Raw genomic sequence first — 21,539 nt, 5'->3', positions numbered from 1 at the left:
AAAATAAAATAAGGTTCATACATCTTGTCAGCGCTGTGTGTCACTGTACCATCCTACAAAAAGGAAGATGGATGCTAGTAGCATCCTGTTCCACTTTCCTGCTGGCATCCCTTATCTTCAAACTGCTTTTGGAAAGTTATTGCCTACCACCAGAAAATGTGTTACACATCAGAGAATGTACCCACTCGCTAGAATAAGTTACAGTCTAAAATTAGTAAGACCCCCCCCCGGTTAAACTTACTACCACTGATTGTATTTTATAAAATTACACCAGCTTACTGGAACTCACTCCCAAAGACATCAGACTACTGTCTGATCTTAATAGTTTTAAGCTTCAACTGAAAAAAACATTTCACTGAAGACAAATAAAAGTAAAAAGGACTCTGGATAAACTACTGACTCTCATATCAGCTCATCCTAACTGTAGTTTGTTTTCTGTCACTACTGTCCATCTTTCCATTGTCACTCTCATATCAGTACCGTAGCTCAGCACTGTAGAGAAACTATCAACCTGGACAATTACTGCTGTCCTATCTTTGAATATGCTAATAAACATCTACCCCAGATGGCTTAGCAATATGTAATGTAATGTAGATGTGCAAGGTATTACTATATATATGTATGTATGTAAATGGGTTTATATCACATAATCAAAAGTGCAAAATCTCGAACAGCATAACATGGAACAGACAACATCGAAACACCAAAACATTGAAACAGTTCCAATGGAAGTTCCCAATGGTGACATGCAACACGAAGGGTGTAGGCCCTCCTGCACCCCACACTACTTTAATATACCAACTACAAGGTTGCGCTACAGTGTAGGAAACAGAAATCTTCCGTTTCTGCACTGTAGTGGACTGAACTGCGATCTCCGAAGTGGCATATTTAAGTGGCAGGGGGTGCAGTGGGTCTTGCCTCCCTGCATGGAGCAAGTTTTTCTCACCTACACTCCTCTTAGTCGTTTCTACCCCATTTCGATGTTCTGCTCTTCGATGTTGTGTGTTCGATGTTTTGCCATTCGATGTTGTGATATACACCCTATGTAAACTTGTATATGTACTATTGTACTTACACCACATGTTTGTTACACCAATCAACATGTGATAATCTCTTGTTATTTATATATACATATCGTGTTTTGCCTCCTTGGCCAGGGTTATTGCTGAAAAGGATCTGAGGGCCAGTATACTTGCTAGTTAGCGAATTATAATATAGAAGTAAAAGGTATACGTTCTTCACCTCATTACCCTCTGGACCATTTCCAGACTTTAACATATAGACACGTACATGTATAATGAAGTGCAGCTGAACTTGTGGCTTGCACTGACGGTTATTCTTGTTGAGTAAGGTGGTCTTGTGGAATACTGCTGAAAAACAAATATTTAGATAGCACAATAAAACCATGTGATTGCTAAAATTGTCTTCATCAATGGAGTTTCACAGAACACATGGCGAACTATAAAGACTGCTGATTAGTTATGTGTATAAATCATTGTATAAGCTTTCATTGCCTTGCAATTTCTATGTGAAATCAGTTGCACACATTTGTTCCCTAGGGGTCCTGATGGTGTTAAAATTGAAAACGCAAACAGCGCTGTGGCTACAGTAACAGGACTACAGAGTGGTGCTTATGAATTCACTCTGACAGTGAAAGATGAGAGGAACTTACAGAGCCAAAGCACTGTTAGTGTTATTGTTAAGGAAGGTGAGTGAGAAAACTAGCTTACATTGTTTTGGATCTATGCACTATACTTTTTTGTTTATTCATTATTTTATATTGTCAAATGAAAGAAGTCAGTAACTTGTTTTCTTGGCAGATCTTTTTTTTTCTTGCTAATATTTTCTAGATGTTTCAGCCCCAACTCCTTATCACAAGCAGAATATTACTACAATACTCAAACACTTCAAGAGACAACCATCCCATTATGGATAACAACAAAATGTTAAATGCTACAACTCTGTCTGAACAATTAGACTAGAATAAAGTATTTTCTAGTAGCAGCTATGACTTTGATTTCTAGGTGAAAATAAGCTGGCTCAACACTTTTGTCCTATTTCCAAAAGTATTGTTTTGTGTTACAGTCAAGCTAAATTTAAAATAATTAACATGCACCAGGTTGAATTTTGTATAAAAATAGAATTTATTCTGACATTAAAATTAATAATTTAGTAGTTAAACAGACATAGATCAATAAAACTTGAGATTTCTTCATAACAGGGAAAAAAAATCAGAAAATCGGTTGCATTAGTCCTTGGCAGTGTGGTAAGGCATGTAACATAAATAGTTGTCAGTCCAAATAAGAGTTAGAAGCCATGAGTTCTTTATTAACTGATTCTCCTTGTATGAGTCTCTTTGTTGTTGATGAGCACAGTGAAATAGTCCTGCATTCTCTATCCACACTGTCTTGCGGAGGTGCACAAAACTGAGAATAATTTCTTGCACATCAGTGTTTCTTCCCCTTCCCCTTATACGCTAAAGTCCAGTTCAGTTGCAGGGATACCTGGTTAAATGCCCCATATCTGGCACACACTACTTTCTGTCACTGAGAATGGATCTACCTTCTTTGTATTTGTCAGTTCCAGAATTAGCAAGACGCACTATCAGTCTTTGGTTCCATTTTTAGACTGTATAACACTAGCAGTCCTTCAGGGAAGCTTTTCCAGAGTCTGTCTGCTTGTTAGCTGGCAGTGAGCAGCAGAATAGGCATGACTAGAGAAAGATGCATGATTAAATATCTTCACTCTGGCCGTTTCTCTGCAGTATATCTTTTCCTGTAAGCATAGAGATGCTTTGGGGTTCCTCTGTTTTTTCTGCAGTTGTTTGAGTCCAACTTTTGCCCCAGCTGTTTTCTTTTCCATAATTCATTATTTTGTTTAGACTACAAACACAGCCTGGAAGAGGAAGGGATTGCAGCCATTACTTTCTTTCATATTCTGTGATTTTGGCATGGCATCCTGACCTTTTGACATTTTAATGTCCGAGAAGCAGGATGGTGTATAGTTTTCTTTTTATGTAGCAGACTCTGAAGTTTATACTTGGTGATGGTACCTTTTGGTCTGTGCTGATAACAGATACTCATTGCAGATGTTAGGCAGATATATAGATGATGAGGCCCCCATGTTTCAGTCTCAGGTTGCATGTCACAACGGGGTATGACCAGGAGCCTCATAGTGGGATAACAACTTAATTGTATTCCTTTTACTGAAAGCTGTGCAAAAACAACTCCTAAATTGCATGGCTTCATGTACTCTGCTTTACTAGGGGTCTAAGTAGAGAGATGATAAAACCAGCAAGCAAGGGAGAGTAGTATTGCTAGAACTGAATTTGTCCTCAAGTTTTGGTGAATACCTTCACAAGGTGGACCTTGCATTTTACAAAATCTCATCAAGATGACACTGAGCTATAGACTGTATTGTATATAGCATACATCATGGACAGAAGTAGGTTAAAAAAATTAAAAAGACAACTGGGCGTACAAGTCCCAGGATACAAAGTGCGTAGTCCTGGTAGGTGCACTGGTGCCAGGACTGGAAAAAAATGACAGTGTAGAATCGTCAAGACATGTAAACATTTCTACAGTGGGTTTAGGTCAGGCTCAGGGGGAGGTGGGGCCCCCTGTTGTAGAAGAAAGTACTCCGCGAAAACACACAATTGACAAGCCAAAAAAGAATCATAAAGATAATAGAGTGGACTACTGAGGTAAGAAATAAATTATGCATCATTACTATTATGCAGCAAACCCAGAATTTCCAGATAGAAGATATGCAAAAACATTGAGTGAAATTAGAGGAAAGAAAAATACTTGCGCAAGAAAAACTGAAATGGCTTCAGATGCAAATTTGTGTTCATTTATACAGCAGATTCATGAAAAACATTATACAGACCGAAAAACCTTGGGCCATTTGGAAAAGAAGTGACTGAGGAAGTGCAAAAATGTAATGAACAAAATCTAGAGAGTTTTGAATGGTATAAAAAAGAAACATAGACATGGGAAAGAGAGGGATCTGATACAATACCGAGGAGAAAAACAAACTAATCAATGCAAGAAAAGCAACTCCAGATATTTGTAGAGAAATACAGGCAAAGACACCCAGATGTAGAAAATTTCACAGTACAAAAAATAAGATCACAAAGGGGGAATGTACAGCAGATGATTAGTAAAGCTGATTGTATGGAATTATGTCACAGCATGATGGAACAAATGAGTCCCCAAAGTAAGGAGAAACACGAGGAGTAGGAGACATCTGAAGAAGAAATATGGACATGGGAAAGAAAAAGAAATTTAATATGGTGCAGTATTTATTCAAAGGAGAAAGCAAAACTAATCAGTGCAAAAAAGCAGCACCAAAGATAGTTGAAGAGAAATAGAGGCAAAGGCATCTGAATGTGGAAAATTTCACAGTACAAAAAATAAAAAAACAAAGGAGGAAAGTAAAAGTGAGAATTAGTAATGGAGAAGTTAAAGAAATAGAAACTGAATATCTGAAGTTGCCTTCATTTGCACTTCAACCTGTGGGTACTCTGATCCGGCACGGATCCAACTCTGCTGCATTTCCAGCATCTGATCCAAGCTCCTCCCCTACCCATAATGCCCCAGTCTCCCTCCTCCCTTCAGATCTTGTTTGCTGAGCTAGCATAAGCATCGTGATCTACTGCTTTGAGCTTCTGCTGTGGTAAGTGACTAAGTTCGTTTGATCGTTATAGTTCCCCTTTTACTTAATTTTCTCTTTCTATCCTTTGTACCTCTCCTCGCGCTTTTGCATCTGTTCAAAAAAAAAGTAAAAAAAAAAAAACCTTTCTGTATTTCTATCAGGAGTGTGTGTGAATGGTATCCTGGTTGGGCCTCTTTGTTTTCATTTGTCTGAAACCCCCAAACCAGGATTTCATAAGTGCACTGAGTGTGACCATAAGCTCTCCCCAGCTGATGGCCACACTCTGTGTGTTTTGTGCTTAGGAGCTGCCAATTTGGAGTCCTCCTGTTCCATCTGTGCGGGCTTCAATCCCCACACATTGATGGACAGGAGAAACAAGCTGATTTTAAAAGGCCTTCTTCCCTCTCCTACCATTGGGGCCTAGGCATCCTCAACCCAGGCTTCTACTTCGGTCCCCGCCTCAGTCTCTGGGATTCGACCTCCCCCCAAGAGGTCTGGGGATAGAGACAAAGCCAAAGAAAAGCCAAGGAAGCGGTCCCCTGATCGCTCGTCCTCCACTGGTCCACTGGCCAAGGTCTGCTCCACTCCGAGGCAGGAGTCTCCCCAGCTCCATTCCCCTCATTTCTCCATGGAGCCAGAGGACCTTCAGCCAGAGGAGCTTCAGACCTGTTTGCCGGCTCTGGCTTCACCTCACCACCCCTCCAGGCCAGTAACTGTGGCCTACGGAGGTGGACAGGATGATGCAGAGATTTATCTGCACCCAGATGCCAGTGGGAGTCATGCCTGCCCCCTCTCCCTCTGGAGCGAGGGGGGGCATGCAGTCCATGTTCCTACCAATTACTCCTTCTCCGATCCATCCCCCGGTTTCAGAGCTCTCGGATCTGAGGACCCTCAACGTCGAGGAGTCGGCACTACCCCAACCATGGCCATTACCTTGAGCAGGTCAGATCCGATGAGTTCGGGTCCTTCCGGCACTCAGACCCATAGCCTCTGTGCCAGATCTGAGGGGATGGTATTGGCTCTGAAGTTCTCAGAGCAGAGGCTCCCTATTGGAATCTTGGCACCTGAAGTTTTGGCTCTGGCTCCCCCGTTGATCCAGAGGGTTGCGAATCTGTAGCCCCCTTCTCAGGTGGTCCATTCCCCCTCTGTCTTCAGCGTGGTGGAGAGGGTTCTCTTGATTCCATTGAGATCCTTGACAATTTTGTCTTCAGAGTCCGTCCTAGGTCCCTGTGTTTCTGGTGCGGATCTGGCCATCCTGCTACCTCAAGGACAGACTGCTGCATCTTAGTCTCAGGGAGCTCCCGCATGGGAGCAGTGAGACATTGTCGAGTCTTCCCTAGAGATCCCCACTGAGGAGATGCCTCGAAAAAATATGTGCCAAAGGAGGCACTTGGACTCCCCTCTGGAGTCCCTCACAGAAAACACTGATTTAGAGGAAGAGGAAGGTTCCCCCCCGGTCACCCTCTGAGGATATCTCCTTTAGAGACATCATGGAAATCCTTCGGCAGCGAGGGGGGGTGGTCTGCCCAGAAACCTAACCCAGATGAATTGGTGTTCCTGGAGGCATTTGGTGTAGAACCCTCTACTTCTTGGGTGTCCCCTCCCACAGTTCCACTGATGGACCTAATTACATCTTGGGCGTGGAAGGAGCCCAAGAAAGTGGAGCCAATCCCTAAATGCCCATGCAAGATACTTAGTGCTCCATCCGATAGGAATCACTGGACCAAAGGATCCCCTGTTGATGCCATTGTGGTGGCAGCAGCCACTAAGAAGGGTCCCCCTAGGAGAGCTCCATGGTTCATCCATCAGACTGTGAGTCCAGGACGATGGACCATTTTGGGAAACGGGTGTATGCTTCAGCGATGTTTTCAGTGTGTGCGCTGAACTACTTGGCACACATGATTAGACTCCAGCGAGACCTGGTTAAGGAGATCGCTGAATCTACCCCTGGGTCCATGTTGGCAGAAGACAAGAAAATTTTTTCCTCTCAAACGGCTTCCCTCAAGTCTATTGCTTACACCTCTATGCATCTCATCTGTCATGCTACCGAGGGCACCGCTAGAGCTGCTGGAACAGGTGTTGCCATTAGGCTTCACACCTGGCTCCGGCTTTGTACCTTCTCTGAGCTCTTTAAGGCATCTTTTATTAATACTCCGTATGACGGTTCCACCCTGTTTGGAAAGTCGGTACGTGATAGTCCAGAGTGAGAAGGACGGGAAGACTCTGTCTTCCATCAGGATCCACTTTTCGGTCCCTCAACAAACTTTTTCAAGAAATCAGCGGGGGGGGGGGGGGGGCAAGGGCAAAGAAGATATGTTTCTGGAAATCTCAGAGTTACCTCCAGGACGCTCAGGACTCATCCCCGCAGAGGGGGTCCGAGGAATCAAGGTCTCGAGAGCCTTTCTCGGACAGACCCGCCCAGCAACCTTAAAGGGTTGCCCGGCTCTGGAGGCAGTCGAGGGACGCCTCTCGCTACACCCAACAGCCTGGGAGTCCGTCACGAATGATCGTTGGGTGTTGCAAATCATATCCAGAGGCTATTTAATCCTGTTCAGTCAGCCACCTTTCCTGCCCAAACACCTCCCAGACGTTTCACCCACACAGAGGGAGGAAGCAGCACTGGAAGTTGCAAAGCTAGAAAAGCGAGTCATCCAACCTGTTCCCCCAGACCAGTCTGAATCAGACATTTATTCCAGATTCTTTTTGGTGCCAAAGAAGATGGGGGACTTAAGACCTATTCTGGTTATCTCCTCCTTAAATCTGTCAGTTGCCAAGACAAAATTCCAGATGGTCACTCTTGAATCTATCCTGCCCTTTCTGCAGGAGAACGATTGGATGTGCTCGGTCGACCTTCAAGATGCATACTACCACATTAAGATGGACAGGTGCACTCAAAGGTTTCAGTGCTTCTAGCTGGGGGGGGCAGTCATTACCAGTTCAGAGCACTCCCCTTTGGTCTCACCACAGCCCCCAGGGTGTACACCAAAGTGATGGCAGTGGTAGCGGCTCACCTGAGACTATAGGGATTCCAGGTCTTCCCCTACCTGGACGATTGGCTCCTTGCTGCCCCTTCCAGGCATCAACTCTGCCAAGCCAGGGATTCCCTGCTTCAATTACCCCATCAGTTTGGCATAACCATCAATCTCAACAAATCGTTACTGGCTCCAGTTCATGTACTAGATTTCATTGGAGATTGACTGGACATGATTCAAACCAAGGTCTTTCTAACCTCAGAGAGAATCCATTCTCTGAAACTAAATGTCCTCTGCATCCTTCAGACTCTATTGCCGATGGCAGAATTGTTTTCATGGACATTAGGGTCCATGACGGCCGCAATCACTCTCTTGCTGGGTTACACATGCGGATACTTCAATGGACTCTTGCGGTTCAATGGTCCTTGCTAGATCTTCCATTGTCCCACCCTATTCAAGTATCTCAGGTGTGCAAGGACTCTTCTGTGGTGGATTCATTCCCCAGATCTTCTTTGGGGTTGCCCCTTTCTTCTGACTACCCATTTTGTCACAGATGCCTCCCTACTAGAGTGGGGGGGGCACTGCTTGGGAAGAGCAGTCCAAGGCACGTGGTCCCCTTGTGAGACTCGATTGCATATCAGTGTCCTGGAGATGAGGGCGGTGCTCCTAGCAATGTAAGCTCAACATGCCCATCTTCCCTTAGGGATGATTGCTATCCAGACAATATGTCGGTGGTCTGTTACGTCAACAAGCGGGGGGGCAGGTCTTATCCCGTGTGTTGCAAAGCCATGAGAGTGTGGGAGTGGGTGATCTCCACCGGCCATTTTCTGGTGGCAATGCACATTTCAGGGGTGTCCAACATTTTAGTTCTTTTCTGATGTCTTATGAGTGATCTCTGAATCCTTCAGTATCAGAGCAGATTTTTCTAAAGTGGGGTCAGCCTTGCTGCAATCTCTTTGCCTCTCCTTCCAACGTGAAGCACAGCAAGTTTTTTATCTGAACCCCCCTCGGGGGAAGCCCCCAGAGATGCTCTGATTCATGCTTGGCCCTCCAGTTTTTTGTATGCTTATCCACCTCTGCCCCTCATACTGAAATTTCTTCAGAAAGGTTGCAGGCTGGGGAGCTCTGTCATCCTCAATGCCACAGTCCGGCCTTGCCAAGTCTGGTTCCCCTCTCTGTAGTCTCATGTTGTATGTCCACCCTGGACATTAGCTCTGATCCTGGATCTCATCTCTCATCCCTCAGGGATTTGTCATCCAGATCTGGTCAGTCTGAAGCTCACTGCTTGGCTGCTCCAGTTCCCGTGATAGTCAGGACTCCTGGGTTATCTTCACCAGTCAAAAAGATTTTGGTTGCGGCTCATAAATCTTTTACCAGGAAGGTTTATCCCAGCAAGTGGAAACACTTTTCTATTTGGGTATCTCAACGTGACCTAGACCCCTTCACTGCCCCAGTCCCAGCAGTTTTAGAATTTTTAGCAAGTATCTTTCTTCAAAGTGCCAGTTTTTCTATGGTCAAGGTCCAACTGGCAGCTATATCTAATTTTCATGTAGGTGATAATATGACTTTTCTGGCTTCTTCTAAGCTTTGTAAAGCCTTTTTGAAAAGCACCTTTTTCACTTCGGCCACCTGTTAAGGGCCCAACACTTTCTTGGGATCTCACGCTAGTTCTACAAGCTTTAGTTTCGCCCCCATTTGAGCCACCAGCATCAGTAGATCTGCAATTTCTGTCCTGGAAGACGGCGTTCTTGGTTGCTATTACATCTGCCAAAAGGGTTTCGGAGCTTCAAACATTCAGTCAAGCTTCCGTATTTGATTTTTCATAAGGACAGGGTTTCCTTACGTACTAATCCAGCCTTTCTTCCTAAAGTGGCTTCAAAATCCAACATTAATCCGGTGATTAATCTCCCGGTTTTCTTCCCAAATTTTCAGAACAAGGGAGAGTACAAATTGCACTTGTTGGATGTGCATAGACAGTTACATTTTTACCTGTATAGGAAGGACTAAATCCCTTCACAAGTCTAACCAACTTTTTATCTCCTATTCCAGGTCCTTTTTAGGGAAATCAATATCGAAAGTCACCATTGCTCGTTGAATTTGCCAGTGTATTCTGCTAGAGGTTTATCCCTGTCATGTCAGGTGAAGGTGCACTCCACTAGATCTATGACTACTTCAGCTGCCTTTTGGTCCAGGGTGTCTTTAGATGACATTTGCTCTGCGGCTTCTTGGGCTTCTTCACATACTTTCATCTCGCATTACAAGTTGAACATCTTATCCAGGAACAGGGCATCCTTTGTCTCTGCCGTGCTCCGGAATATCCTTCCATGTGGGCCTCCCAGGTGTTTAGTAGCAGGGGACTCTGTCCCACAGGTTGAAAAGCAAATGAAGACAACAATGTCAGATAAAGAAGTTATCTACTCACCATAACGTTCTATCTGAGTTGTTGCTCTTCATTTTTCTTTAACCATCCCTCCCTCCTTCCCCCTTCCCCCTTCCCCCTACCTTATGTAGGCTGTGTGGTGGCCAAAAGAGAAATAGTCACCACATGGATATGCCCTTGTTCTCCTTTTCTTGCTTATGGAGACTCTTGTCTTGGGACACTTTTTTGGGGTCAGGTTGGGATACTTTGGTGGGCTTCAAACTTGATCTGAAGGGAGGAGGGAGACTGGGGCATTATGGGTAGGGGAGCTTGGAGCTCGGATCAGATGCTGGAAATGCTTCAGAGTCGGATCCATGCCAGATCCGAGTACCCACAAGTTGAAGACAAATGAACAGCAACAACTCAGATGGAGCGTTAAGGTGAGTACATAACTTCTTTTTATGGATTACATGCAAAATGAAGGATTTAGTGTAGAAAATGCAACTCTGCTAACATCACAGAATGATAGAACAATGAGTTCCCAAATTAAGGAGAAACCGATGAAATGGGACACATCTGATCAGTTGCCATATGAAAATACTTTGGAGCCTTCAGTAGGAAACTAGTACAAAAGTTCAGCTGAAGTTGCACAGCAAGGGAAGGAATAGTCAATGTTGTGGAGTGATAGGCCAGTGAGTTCATATATGAAAGAGCAACAGATGACACAGGATGAAGCTGAAGAGAATATGTCACAGTAAGATGTTCTGGAACTTTCTATAGAATGCCTGCAGGAAACTGAGAACAAAAAATGTGCCCTTAGTTTAGAAGAAAATTATCTAAGGGAAGATTTACATGATTTAATAAGAGTTGGATAGACATATTAAGATGAATGAAAGAAGTAGATTACATAAAGTCAATAAGACCTCACATGTTAGAAGTTTGATAAAACAAATGAACATAGTAATCAAGACTATTCACAGAAATTCATGTGATATAACAGAAGTAAATAGGTTATATTAGTGTGCAGCTAAATTAATAGTAGATAAAGTCTTTCCACAAAAGTACATGGAAATAAGGTTAAGGAAGGGAAGAAGTCAAAAGCCATAACAAACGTATTGAATGGAAAAAACTAAAGCAATTAAGATGGGAAGTGTCACTGTTATAAGAGTACAGAAGAGGGAACAGATCAACAAAAATACTTAGAAAGATAGACATAATAAAAGTAATGTGCAGTATCAGAACAGGCAGGATCTGTCTTACACTATTGCAAGTAATAAACAGAAAATATCAACACAGGTATAAAAACTTAGACGATATGCAGATAAATATAAAGGAAAAATACAAAATAAAAAATTCATTGAGGACCCAAAAAGTTTTGTAGAGAATTGGGAAACAAGGCAAAAGGAATAGAAATACTACCAAAAAATTAAGAAATAGATACATTTTGGAGAACTGTCTATGAAGACCGAGTGGAATATAATGACAGTGCTGAATGTGTAGAAAAAGTAAAAGAAATTCAAATGTACAGGATATGAAATGGGATGAAGTAATAGCCAGAGAAATTGAAACAGAATTGAGAAAAGCTGCTAAACGGAAAACCCCAGGCCCAAATGCAGTACCTAACGTCTGGCTAAAAGTATTAACATCCTTATTCAAAGATTTAGCCCTGAGTAAGAACTGTTTATATGCACATACCAAACAGACATCAACCTAGTTAACAACAGGAAAAACAATGCTGTTCCTCAAGACTAAACCTACAAGCTGTACTAAAAACTGTATACCAAGAACTTGCCTTCCAGTGATGTATAAACTATATACCGAAATTGATGCCGATAAGAGTTTATAGTCATTTAGAAGAAAACTCAATCATGGCAATAGAGCAAAAGGGTAATAAAAAAGTCATATGTATCAAAGGACCATTTGTTGCTAAATAAAGTCATAATGGAGAATTGTAAAAAGGGGAAGAATCTAAGTATGGCAGGGGTATACTACAAAAAAGCATTTGACAGCGTCCCACTTTATTGGATGAAGGAGTGCTTACAGATGTATAAGTTGCACACTACTTTGATCAATGACATTGCAGTAACCATTAAACAGTGGCAGACCACTTTGCTGCTAAGCCATGAAAAAAGACAAATTATTGTCCCAGGGATAAAAATTCAAATGGGGATATTCCAGGGTGACTCTCTGTCACTGCTGCACATTAGTCTTGCCCTTAATCCATTAAGTTGTCTGCTTAACAGATACCATCATGCTTACAGTTTGGCTCTCAGAAAACAACAAAGTGTAAAGACCTCTCATCTTTTTTATGAATGACTTAAAACTTTATATTTCCTCAAATGAGGAACTGAAAGCACAACTGCAAGTAGTCAAAACTTTCTCAGATGATATTGGAATGTCATTTAGTCTTGATAAATGTGAAAAAGCAACCTTTAAAGCAGGAAAGCAGGAGCACCAAGAAAATATCAGTTTAGTACAGGGATGTGATATAAAGGAACTTGAGCAGGAGGGTGTATATAAATATTTGGGAATAGATGAAGGATATACAATAAAACATGAACAAATGTGAACAACACTTTATAAGGAACATTTTAGAAGACTAGAAATAATACTGAAAACAGCTCTGACATCTAGGAAGCTCGAGCTAGAAACCACTTTGCTCTTCCTCTTCTAACTTACAGTTTGGGGTGACTGACTGGCTACAAAAAATGGAGTACTTGGACAGGAAAACAAGAAAAATGCTTCACACTTATCATTCAAATGATTTATAAAAAAAAAAATCAGTGTATACCAAGATTACATATTATCTGTTCTGCAGGAGGTATGGGCCTTCTCAAAAATGATTAAATGTATAGATTTGCAGTCATAGGATTGCATACATATATTCTGATCTCACAAGATTCAAACATAGTCAAAGTTTTAAAACATGAGGAGAAAAAGTCCAACATGATTTCTGTGCTTAGTTTAGCAGAAGCATATCAGTGTCAAGTGGGAATGGAAATCAAACCAGAAGTAGATAAAACTCAGGGAGCAACTGAATCTGCCAGAAAACAAAAGAAAGAATATAAGGTGAATAATCAGATGAGAAGGCAAAAAATGTGGAAAAGGCATAAATATAGTTGCAGGTGCAAGAAACTCTTGGAACAACCTATGTCAATCAGGATCTAAGACAGGAATGGTTAAGGAGAGGTGAATTTAAACCAAAAGACAAAATGTTAATATTGGTGGCTCAGGATAATGGACTACATGTATGCTGGTTTACAAAGTCCATTGAACATGTAGGCGAAACAGACAAATGCAGGTTTTGTAAAATAGACTTGGAAACAGTCATACATCTCGTTGCTGGGTGTGATGCACTAATTGCATAGGACCTGTATATTTAAGGGCATAATAATGGGTCAAAACTGTTGCATTGGGGAGTGTGCAAACATTACAGTATTGAAGTAGCTGAGAAGCATTGCCGTGAACCACAAAGCATTATAGAAAATGATGAAGTTCATATTGCGTGAGATCACCCATTACCAAGAGTTCAAAAAATAGATGCAAGAAAGCCAGATATAGTAGTCATGAAAAGAAGACAAAAGTAGCATTGGTCATTGAAATTGCTGCACCTAGTAATTACAGTGTCATATGTATAGAGAGACACAAAGTCATAAAGTACCAGGATTTGTAGGCTGAAATGAGGACAATGTGGAAGAAGGATACTCAGACAGTTCCAATAGTAGTAGGAGCAATGGGTGTCATAAAAAAGAATTTACAGTCGTATTGCTATCAATAAAAGTAACTCTATGAATTGCAGAAGGATTAAATTCTGAGTACTTTTGGCTAACATTAAAGACTGAAACAGTACTAATTTCATGAACTTCAGTCATGCTTTGAATTAGGAATGAGGTCCATTCCCATCTTGGTGTTAGAAACCCAAAAGACTTAAAGAAATGAAATCGCAAAAGAGCTGGGAGAAACAAAACTGCATGGCTTTATGCACTCTGCTTTACAGTGTGTTGGTTACCTACTATCACATGATATGCAGGAAAATAACAGGATTAATACACAGAAATACATTAAAGGCAGAATTAGTAAATGCAATAAATGCACAGCAGCAAAGACATTATGCATGTAATGCTCAATGGCATCAACAGTAATAGATATAGAAATATCAGTAATGCTTCTGGTAACTATAACTATCAGAATCAGTAATGCTTATATTTATTTTTCATTTCAATCAAAGTGTTATTTTTCTACAAATCTACAGGCCACATCTTTGATACATCCGCAGACAGGATTTAAAGGGAGAAGTAAAACATTTAATGATGCTGAAAAGAAAGAAATAGACCAACTGAAAAGTGAAAAGTTTAGTGTAGACTTTTATTCAGACAGTGTCACAACATGATGAGTTAGTGAATCTCTAGAGGGTGGTGCAACAGAGTGGAACACTTTTAGGGAAGATATACCACGAGGTGAAAACCTTCTTCAGGAGACTTTTTGAAAGTGTAGTGGGCATTGTACAAGGCAAAGAGCAAGAAACGGAGCAAAATAAATGCACTTGGTCAAGAGAATGAAGTAAAGAAAGACCTGCTCAGTTTAACAGAAATGGAAAGATATATTAAGATAGATGGGAGAAATAGACTACAGAAAGTGAATATGACCCAGAGTGATAAAAGATTGCTAAAACTGCTGTATCTCTCCCTTAACAGTTTCAGTTTATTTTATTTTAACATTTGTTAACCGGGTTAGTTCGACTGAGTTCTAAATAGCCCTTTTTCAGCGGAGACGCGTGGAGAAAAACTCCAAAATACAAATATCGCAAGAAATACGAGTACAGATACAGACAACAGTCAAGAATCGCAAGCTTAAATATCCAACAATGCTATTTTCTGTTTAAGATAAGTAACATATACGCATGCGGTAAAGATACAGTACAGTATTAAAGCAAACTGAACATATGAATGTAAAGTATCTAATACCAGAAAAGAAAAGGTCTAGAGTAAAAGGGTGAGATTATAGAGGTAACAAGAGGATAGGAGCATAATACAATAAAAGAAAAGTGTGTAGAGTATAGAGTTAGAACGCTTGAGCTAGACGAGATGTGATAAAACTATTAAGAAGTGCAGAAATGAGATGTAAAGAAATGAAGGGTTTTGTCCTAAAGTTCATGTAGGAGAAATTGCATGATAGTATGATAAAGTGTGTGCGAGAGAAGAAATTGACGCAAGAGGCACTCTAATTACAATTTAGATTGGGTCTTGGCAAGAGCAAGCCCAAGTAAGTTGGAAGTAGGCTTTTAGTTCTTTTTTAAAGATATCGCTTTTATTAATTGTACGAAGGGACAGGGGAAGTTTATTCCAAGAACTGGCTACAGAGTAAGTGTACAGCAATTTGCCCATGCTTTTTTCTGGTTTGTGTACTTGAAGTAGATGTTGCAAGCTTCTAAGTTCACGTTTGGGTGTGTATTGTGTTATAATAGTGACTAGGGGAGGAAAAGGGATTAATAAGAATGCTGTGAGCAATTTGCAGCTGAGGTTTTAATAGTAGATGGTGAAGCTGAGGCCATTGTAATGTTTTTAATGCAGGAAAGTGGTGGGTTTTGTAGGTTTGTTTGCGGCAAATCTAATGATTTTATTGTAAGTACATTCAGGTTTAGCTGTATCCGCGGTGGTGCAGCGGTAGCGTTGTTGCCTCACAGCAAGAGGTTCTCCTGTTCGATTCTCGGCTGGAGTGCAAGGAGTGCCTTCTGTGTGGAGTCTGCATGTCCTCCCCGCGGTCAAGTGGCATTCCAAAAGACATGCGTGAATGGGCGTGCCTTCGTTAAAGGTTGGGCGTCGAGCTGGCAACTTGGCACCGTAAAAATCTACTGCCAGTCATTAGCGGATCGGAGTTCCACTGTGGCGACCCCTAACCCTAAAGCCAAAAGACAAACAAACATTCAGGTTTAGCTAGGAGGTTGTTTTGGACATGGGTAAGGATAGGAGCTGCATAGAGAAGATAAGGAAGAAAGGAACTCTGTGCCAAGGTAGGTCTAGCTTTTATTGGCAGAAACTGTTTGTTTCTATATAAAAGACAGACTTTTTGATGATATTTGTTTACAGTATTGAGGATATGTAGGTCAAATTTTAGTTGGTCGTCAGTTGTTACACTGAGGAGTTTAGAGTGTGAGTCAATTGAAATTGTGCCATCAAGGGATGCAGTGGAGAAATTTGTTTTGAGGGGTTCGAGGGTTTTGGGTAGGAAGAGGAGTAGTTTAATTTTTGGGGGGTTCAAAATTAGTTGGTTAGTTCTAAGCCACATTTCAACTGAGTGCAGAGATTGTTATGTGATGCTATGAAGGCTTTGCATATTGTCTGAGGTATTGATTATGGTTGAGTCGTCAGTGTATTGTATTAGTGTTGAGAGGGGGCAGGATGTGTGAAGGTCGTTGATGAATATGTTGAATAAAAGTTAATTTATCTGATGTGAGGTGATGTGTTGTGATATAAAAAAATGAACAGACCGTACTACTGTGCAGCTAAATTAGTAACAGATAAAGAGCTACCAAAAATAATGCAATCTTTACTTAGAGAAGACTATAGAGGAACTAAGGCAATATGTGTCACTGCTGAAGAATATAGAAAAGAGAATAATCAAAAACTGTAAAAAAGATGTGATAAATGCAACAAACAAGATCAAAACCAATCAGGATTTATTTCACACCAACTCCAATAAACTAAAATTATCAACAAAAGCAAAAAACTTAGAATGTATGCATTAAAATAGAAAGGAAACATGCAAAACAAGCAGTTCACTAATGACCTGAAACATTTTATGGAGAGCTGTGAAATAAAACAAAAGTAATAGTAACAATGTTTAAAAAGACCAAATCTGTACATTTTATTTATGAAGACCCTGTTGAACAAAACAAAATACCAAATGGATAGAAGAGGTAAAAGAAACAATAAGAAGTGCTAATATAGAGGATATTCTCAGAACAAATACCTGCATCTGCACACACCCTAATCTCCCGAGAGCAAGTTCTGAAGGTACTACCTAGAGCCAAGAACACTATGTATATGGAGCCAGATAACATACCACGCTGCCTACTAGTTAGCCTAAAACATGACTTGTCCAACTCTCACCCCCAAACAATGAGGCTATTCAGTATTCACTTCAAAACAGGCTTTGTGCCAAATGAATGGAGGACAGCAACAGTTATTCCCTTGCACAAAGATGGGACTGCAATGGACCCGAGTAATTATTGACCCATAAGCTTGACTATTTTCATTTGTAAAGCTATGGAAAGGATCATTATATAACTAATAAGTATGGGCAGAGGTAACCTATAGAGTCTCAACTCAATGCATTTCAGATTTATCACAGGTATGTCCTTCCTACTTAACCTGATTGATTACTTTGAAAAAGTGACTGAGGCAATGGATGAGGGCAAATCAGTTCACACTGCATATCTGGACCTTGCAAAGGTGTTCCTCCCCTCTGGCATGGTAGATACACTTTCCTAGATAAACGTTAAACACTGTATAACTCTGATAGCAAACTGGCTCGTAAATATAACTCAAGAAGTAAGGGTGGAGCACTTTACCTCCTCCAAAAGACTTGCCTCTAGTAGAGTGCCCCAAAGTTGAGTCCTTGGACCACTGTTCTTTGACATTTATTTCTTGACGGTTAGAGCTAATGTTAAAGGTCTGTGGCTGAGTAAATCTGCAGATGAATAAAAACATGTTACTTCTGTAGCTCACACCAGTATCCTGCAACCAGCCTGACACAAATAAACCTAATAGCAAGAAATTTATAATCATATCCCTCGACAGACATGACTCTCTTTGTAACTGTCATATCAAGAATACCCCTCTGAAAATTGATCTGGTATATAGAGATCTGGACAGTGGCACAGCAGATAGCATTGTCACTTGACAGCAAAAGGATCTGTTGTTTGATTCTCAGCTTGGGCGCCTTCTGTGTGAAGTCTACATATTCTCCGTTTGTTTGTATGGATTTTCTCCGGGGGTTCCGGTTTCTTCCCACATTCCAAAGACATGCAGAAGGTGGATTGGCTACACTAAATTAGCCATAAGTGTGTGTACGGTTTATGTGTGGTATGAAAGAATAACTGCGGCAGGGCTGGCTCCCTGGCAGTATGAACATTGGCTCTGTATTGTCACTGTTGATGCAAAACCCCACCCCCCATGCAAAAATGGGAAAAAGGGATTGTGGCTGGATGCAGTTCAAGATCTGGGAACTTGCATTGACAATGATCTGTCCTTCAGTCACCACATCTCCACTATTTCTTTCTTTCTTTATTTATTTGCAGTTTATTTGCTAGGAAAGGCCACTGGGCTATTCAGAGCCTGTTTTCAGTGGAGGCCCGGGGGAAAAACTCCTCTATACATGAATAAAAGTAGAATTTTATACACAGGTAAAATACAACTAAGAAACAATTAATTGAGGTAATTAGAGCAGACAGGAAATTTGGTAAACATTGTATAAAAGTAGAGAAATATCAGTAGACTTAGATATTCTAAGGAGGTTGGATGCAAGTACAGTTCCATATGGAAGATAGGCTTTTACTTAAAGAAGTTTTGAAACAGGCAGGATTCTGGGTTGTTCTAATGGCTATAGGTAGAACATTCCAATTTTTGGCTAAAGAGTAGGAGTAAACAAGTTGGCCAGGTGAAAGATTTGGTTTGTAAACCTGCAGAAGCTGCTGATTCTCAGATCTGAGGGGCCTCTTTGGGAGGTAGTTAGTGAATATTGAGCTTAAGGCAAGAGAATCTGAAGGTTTAAAGATCAGTTTGTGTGCTCTAGTTAGTTGAAAATAGGTGAGGTAGTTTGGTAGTTCCAACCATTTTAGGGAGTGTAGGGAAAGTGCAGTGGTGGGTGAAGTTTTTGTAATTATTTGCAAATTTGGCAATTTTATTATAACAAGTCTCAAGCTTAGCCTTTAGTGTAGTTTGAAGGCTCGTAAGTAGAGGGTCACCTTACATGAGAGAAGGGAGTAAGTAAGTGGAGTGGCTGAAAAAGAGATTGTGCCTATAGAAGATTCCTAATTTCTGATGTGTTTTTCGGATATTGGGTTGTAAGTGAATATCAGATTTTAGGTGTTCATCTGTGGTGATTCCTAGCACTTTTGTGTAGCTAACAAGTTCTATTTGTGTCCTACTTAGATAATAGATATTGAATATGGTTTTATCTAACAGAGTTGATTGCCTAGGGTTGAATAACATGATTTTAGATTTATTTGGGTTATTGGCTAAGTGGTTGTTATACATCCAGGATTTAGTGATAGAGAAAGATTTTTGAGTTGAAGTTTGGAAACAGAGTCCAACTGAACATGCAATAGTTGAGACATCTGCAAATTGAATGAGGGATCCATGGGTCATAGAAGAATGGAAGTTATTAATGAAAATGCTGAATATGAGGGGACCAAGTATGGAGCCTTGAGGAACTCCAGTAGAGGTGTTAAGATAAGGGAAGATTGAGTTTTGCTTTTTGACAGCCTGTTGCCTGTCTTTTAAATAGCTTGAGAACCAGTTGAGAGTGGTGGGGAAAGTCCGATGTTAGAAAGTTGTGATAGTAGTAAAGGGAGACAAACTGTATCAAAAGCTTTTGATAGATCTAAGAAGAGGGTAGAGACTATTTTCCCAGCATCACATACTTTGCTAACAGTATCCAAGAAAGATATGAGGGCAGCTGTTTTGTTATGGCTAGGTCTGAATCCATGTTGTAACAGGAGGTGGTTGTGAAGAAGTATTTGCTGAGTGTGAATGCACTTTCCAAGATCTTGGAGATAGGAAAATGAATAGCGGTAGGACGAAAGTTGGTGATATCAATGTTTTTGCCACCTTTATGAAGAGGGAGAATGAATGCTTTCTTCCATGATTTGGGCACATAGGTTTCCTGAATAGCTCTATTAGTAAGGATACCTATAGGGAATGCAGTGGCATCTGCTGCAAGCTTTAGAAATTTGGGGGGTATATTTTCAGGAGCTTTATTTGAGCTTCAGAAGTAGTCTTTTTATAGTGTTGATAGAAATGGGATTAAAAGTGAAATTTGGAGCAGAATGGCTGTCAGCGTTCTGGATATAAGGGGTGCATGTAGTGCTGAGGGTAGTGGAAGATTTAGGTGAAGCTATGTTACATATGCAGCCTTTAGCATAGGGAAAGCTAGCAGTAATATCAGCTATAGAATTTATAAAGAGTTAGAGAGCGGCTATTTCTTGGGAAGGTTTGTTAGGGTGTGGAGATGTTTTTTTTTTTTTTTGTGCCAGGGTTCAGGAGTGATGTGATGGAATTCCAGAATTTTGGGGGGGTTTGTTTATGGTTAGACTGCAGTTTAGAATAGTATTCTTTTTTTATCTTTGTTGACCATTTTTACCGGATAATGAAGCTGTTTAAATTTTATCAGTTTTGGCTGGTTTCTGTTGGCTTGATATTGTTTCTATATTTTATCTCTGGAATCCATCAGATCTTTTGTAGGTTTGGCCGGCGATGGGGCAAAGTTAGTTTTGATTCTTTTCATGTGAAACGGTTCTAGGCTATTTACTAGGCTATTTAGTGTATTCAGGAACATAGTATTAAAATAGTCAACAGCGTTATAGAGAGGTAGAGTTTTTAGGTTGTGCCAGTTTGTCTTCAGGGTATTGACAAAGGTAAGTGGATTAAATGCAGTTAGGTTCTTTATTTGTTTGCATTGATTTTGGTACGTGGAGGGGGAGCAGCAGATAAAAGCAGGGAGGTGGTCAGTCAGCGTGTTTGGAAGTGTACCTGCGTCAGATATTTTATTGGGTTGGAGACAAGATTCCAATCGAGGATGGATCCTGTGGTGTTACCCTTATTTGGTCTGGTTGGGGTGTTTTTGAGCTGTGTGAATTTGCATAGATTAATATTAGAGGCAGGTATGTTGGAATTGAAGTTTAGTCAGTTGATATTTACATCACCCGGGATAATAGTTTCATTGTTGATATTAGTAGAAATCCAAGCAAGGATTTCTTCTAATAAGGGGGTATCATTACCAGGGGGTATGTAGAGAAGTATGATACACAGATTTTTGCATTTGTTCATTTTTAGGAAGGAAATAAGAAGTTGGGAATTGGTGAATTGCGAACAGGATTTATATAAGGACCTATATTAAAGGTGTTAGGAAATATTAGTGCTACACCACCTCCTTTTTATTGACCCTGTCAGATGTTATTGTTTGAAAGCCTGGAGGGAGAAATTCTGAATCTTTAATGTAGGGTTTTAGCCAGATCTCAGTGGTGGCAGTAATGTCTGGTTGATTATGAGCGATCCATGCATGAAGATTAGAAATCTTGTTGTGAATACTTTGAAGATTTATAGTTAACATGTAAATGGATTTGTAAGAATTCATTTTAAGTGGAGGTATGGAGATATTATTTGAAGTGGGACCTGGGTTAGGGTGTATAGCTCCAGATGAAGGTATAGCAGTAAACATGAATGTATAAGCTAATAGCTTTTGCTTAGATGGATATTTACTGTGGTATGCTTGAGAAGGAACAGTAGTGTTGCTTATTGAAGTCAAGTGGATTTTATTGATGAGAGGGACAC

General features: G+C 40.7%; 1 protein-coding gene across 2 annotated transcripts in view; it reads left to right on the top strand.

The window, feature by feature from the left end:
• The window catches only part of KIAA0319L (KIAA0319 like), a 1,767,873-nt gene that overhangs the window by 1,218,210 nt on the left and 528,124 nt on the right, over nt 1–21,539 (top strand). For both annotated transcript variants that reach the window (XM_044059462.1, XM_044059468.1), the window contains exon 13: nt 1,560–1,708. In XM_044059462.1, coding sequence (XP_043915397.1) covers nt 1,560–1,708 — 149 coding nt within the window. The remainder of the gene's footprint in view (nt 1–1,559; nt 1,709–21,539) is intronic.

This window comes from Protopterus annectens, chromosome 1.part2 (genome assembly GCF_019279795.1).
Source record: "Protopterus annectens isolate FY-2018-M chromosome 1.part2, PAN1.0, whole genome shotgun sequence".
In the NCBI taxonomy this organism is placed as follows: Eukaryota; Metazoa; Chordata; order Ceratodontiformes; family Protopteridae; genus Protopterus; species Protopterus annectens.
This window is presented reverse-complemented; position numbering and strand designations above follow the sequence as displayed.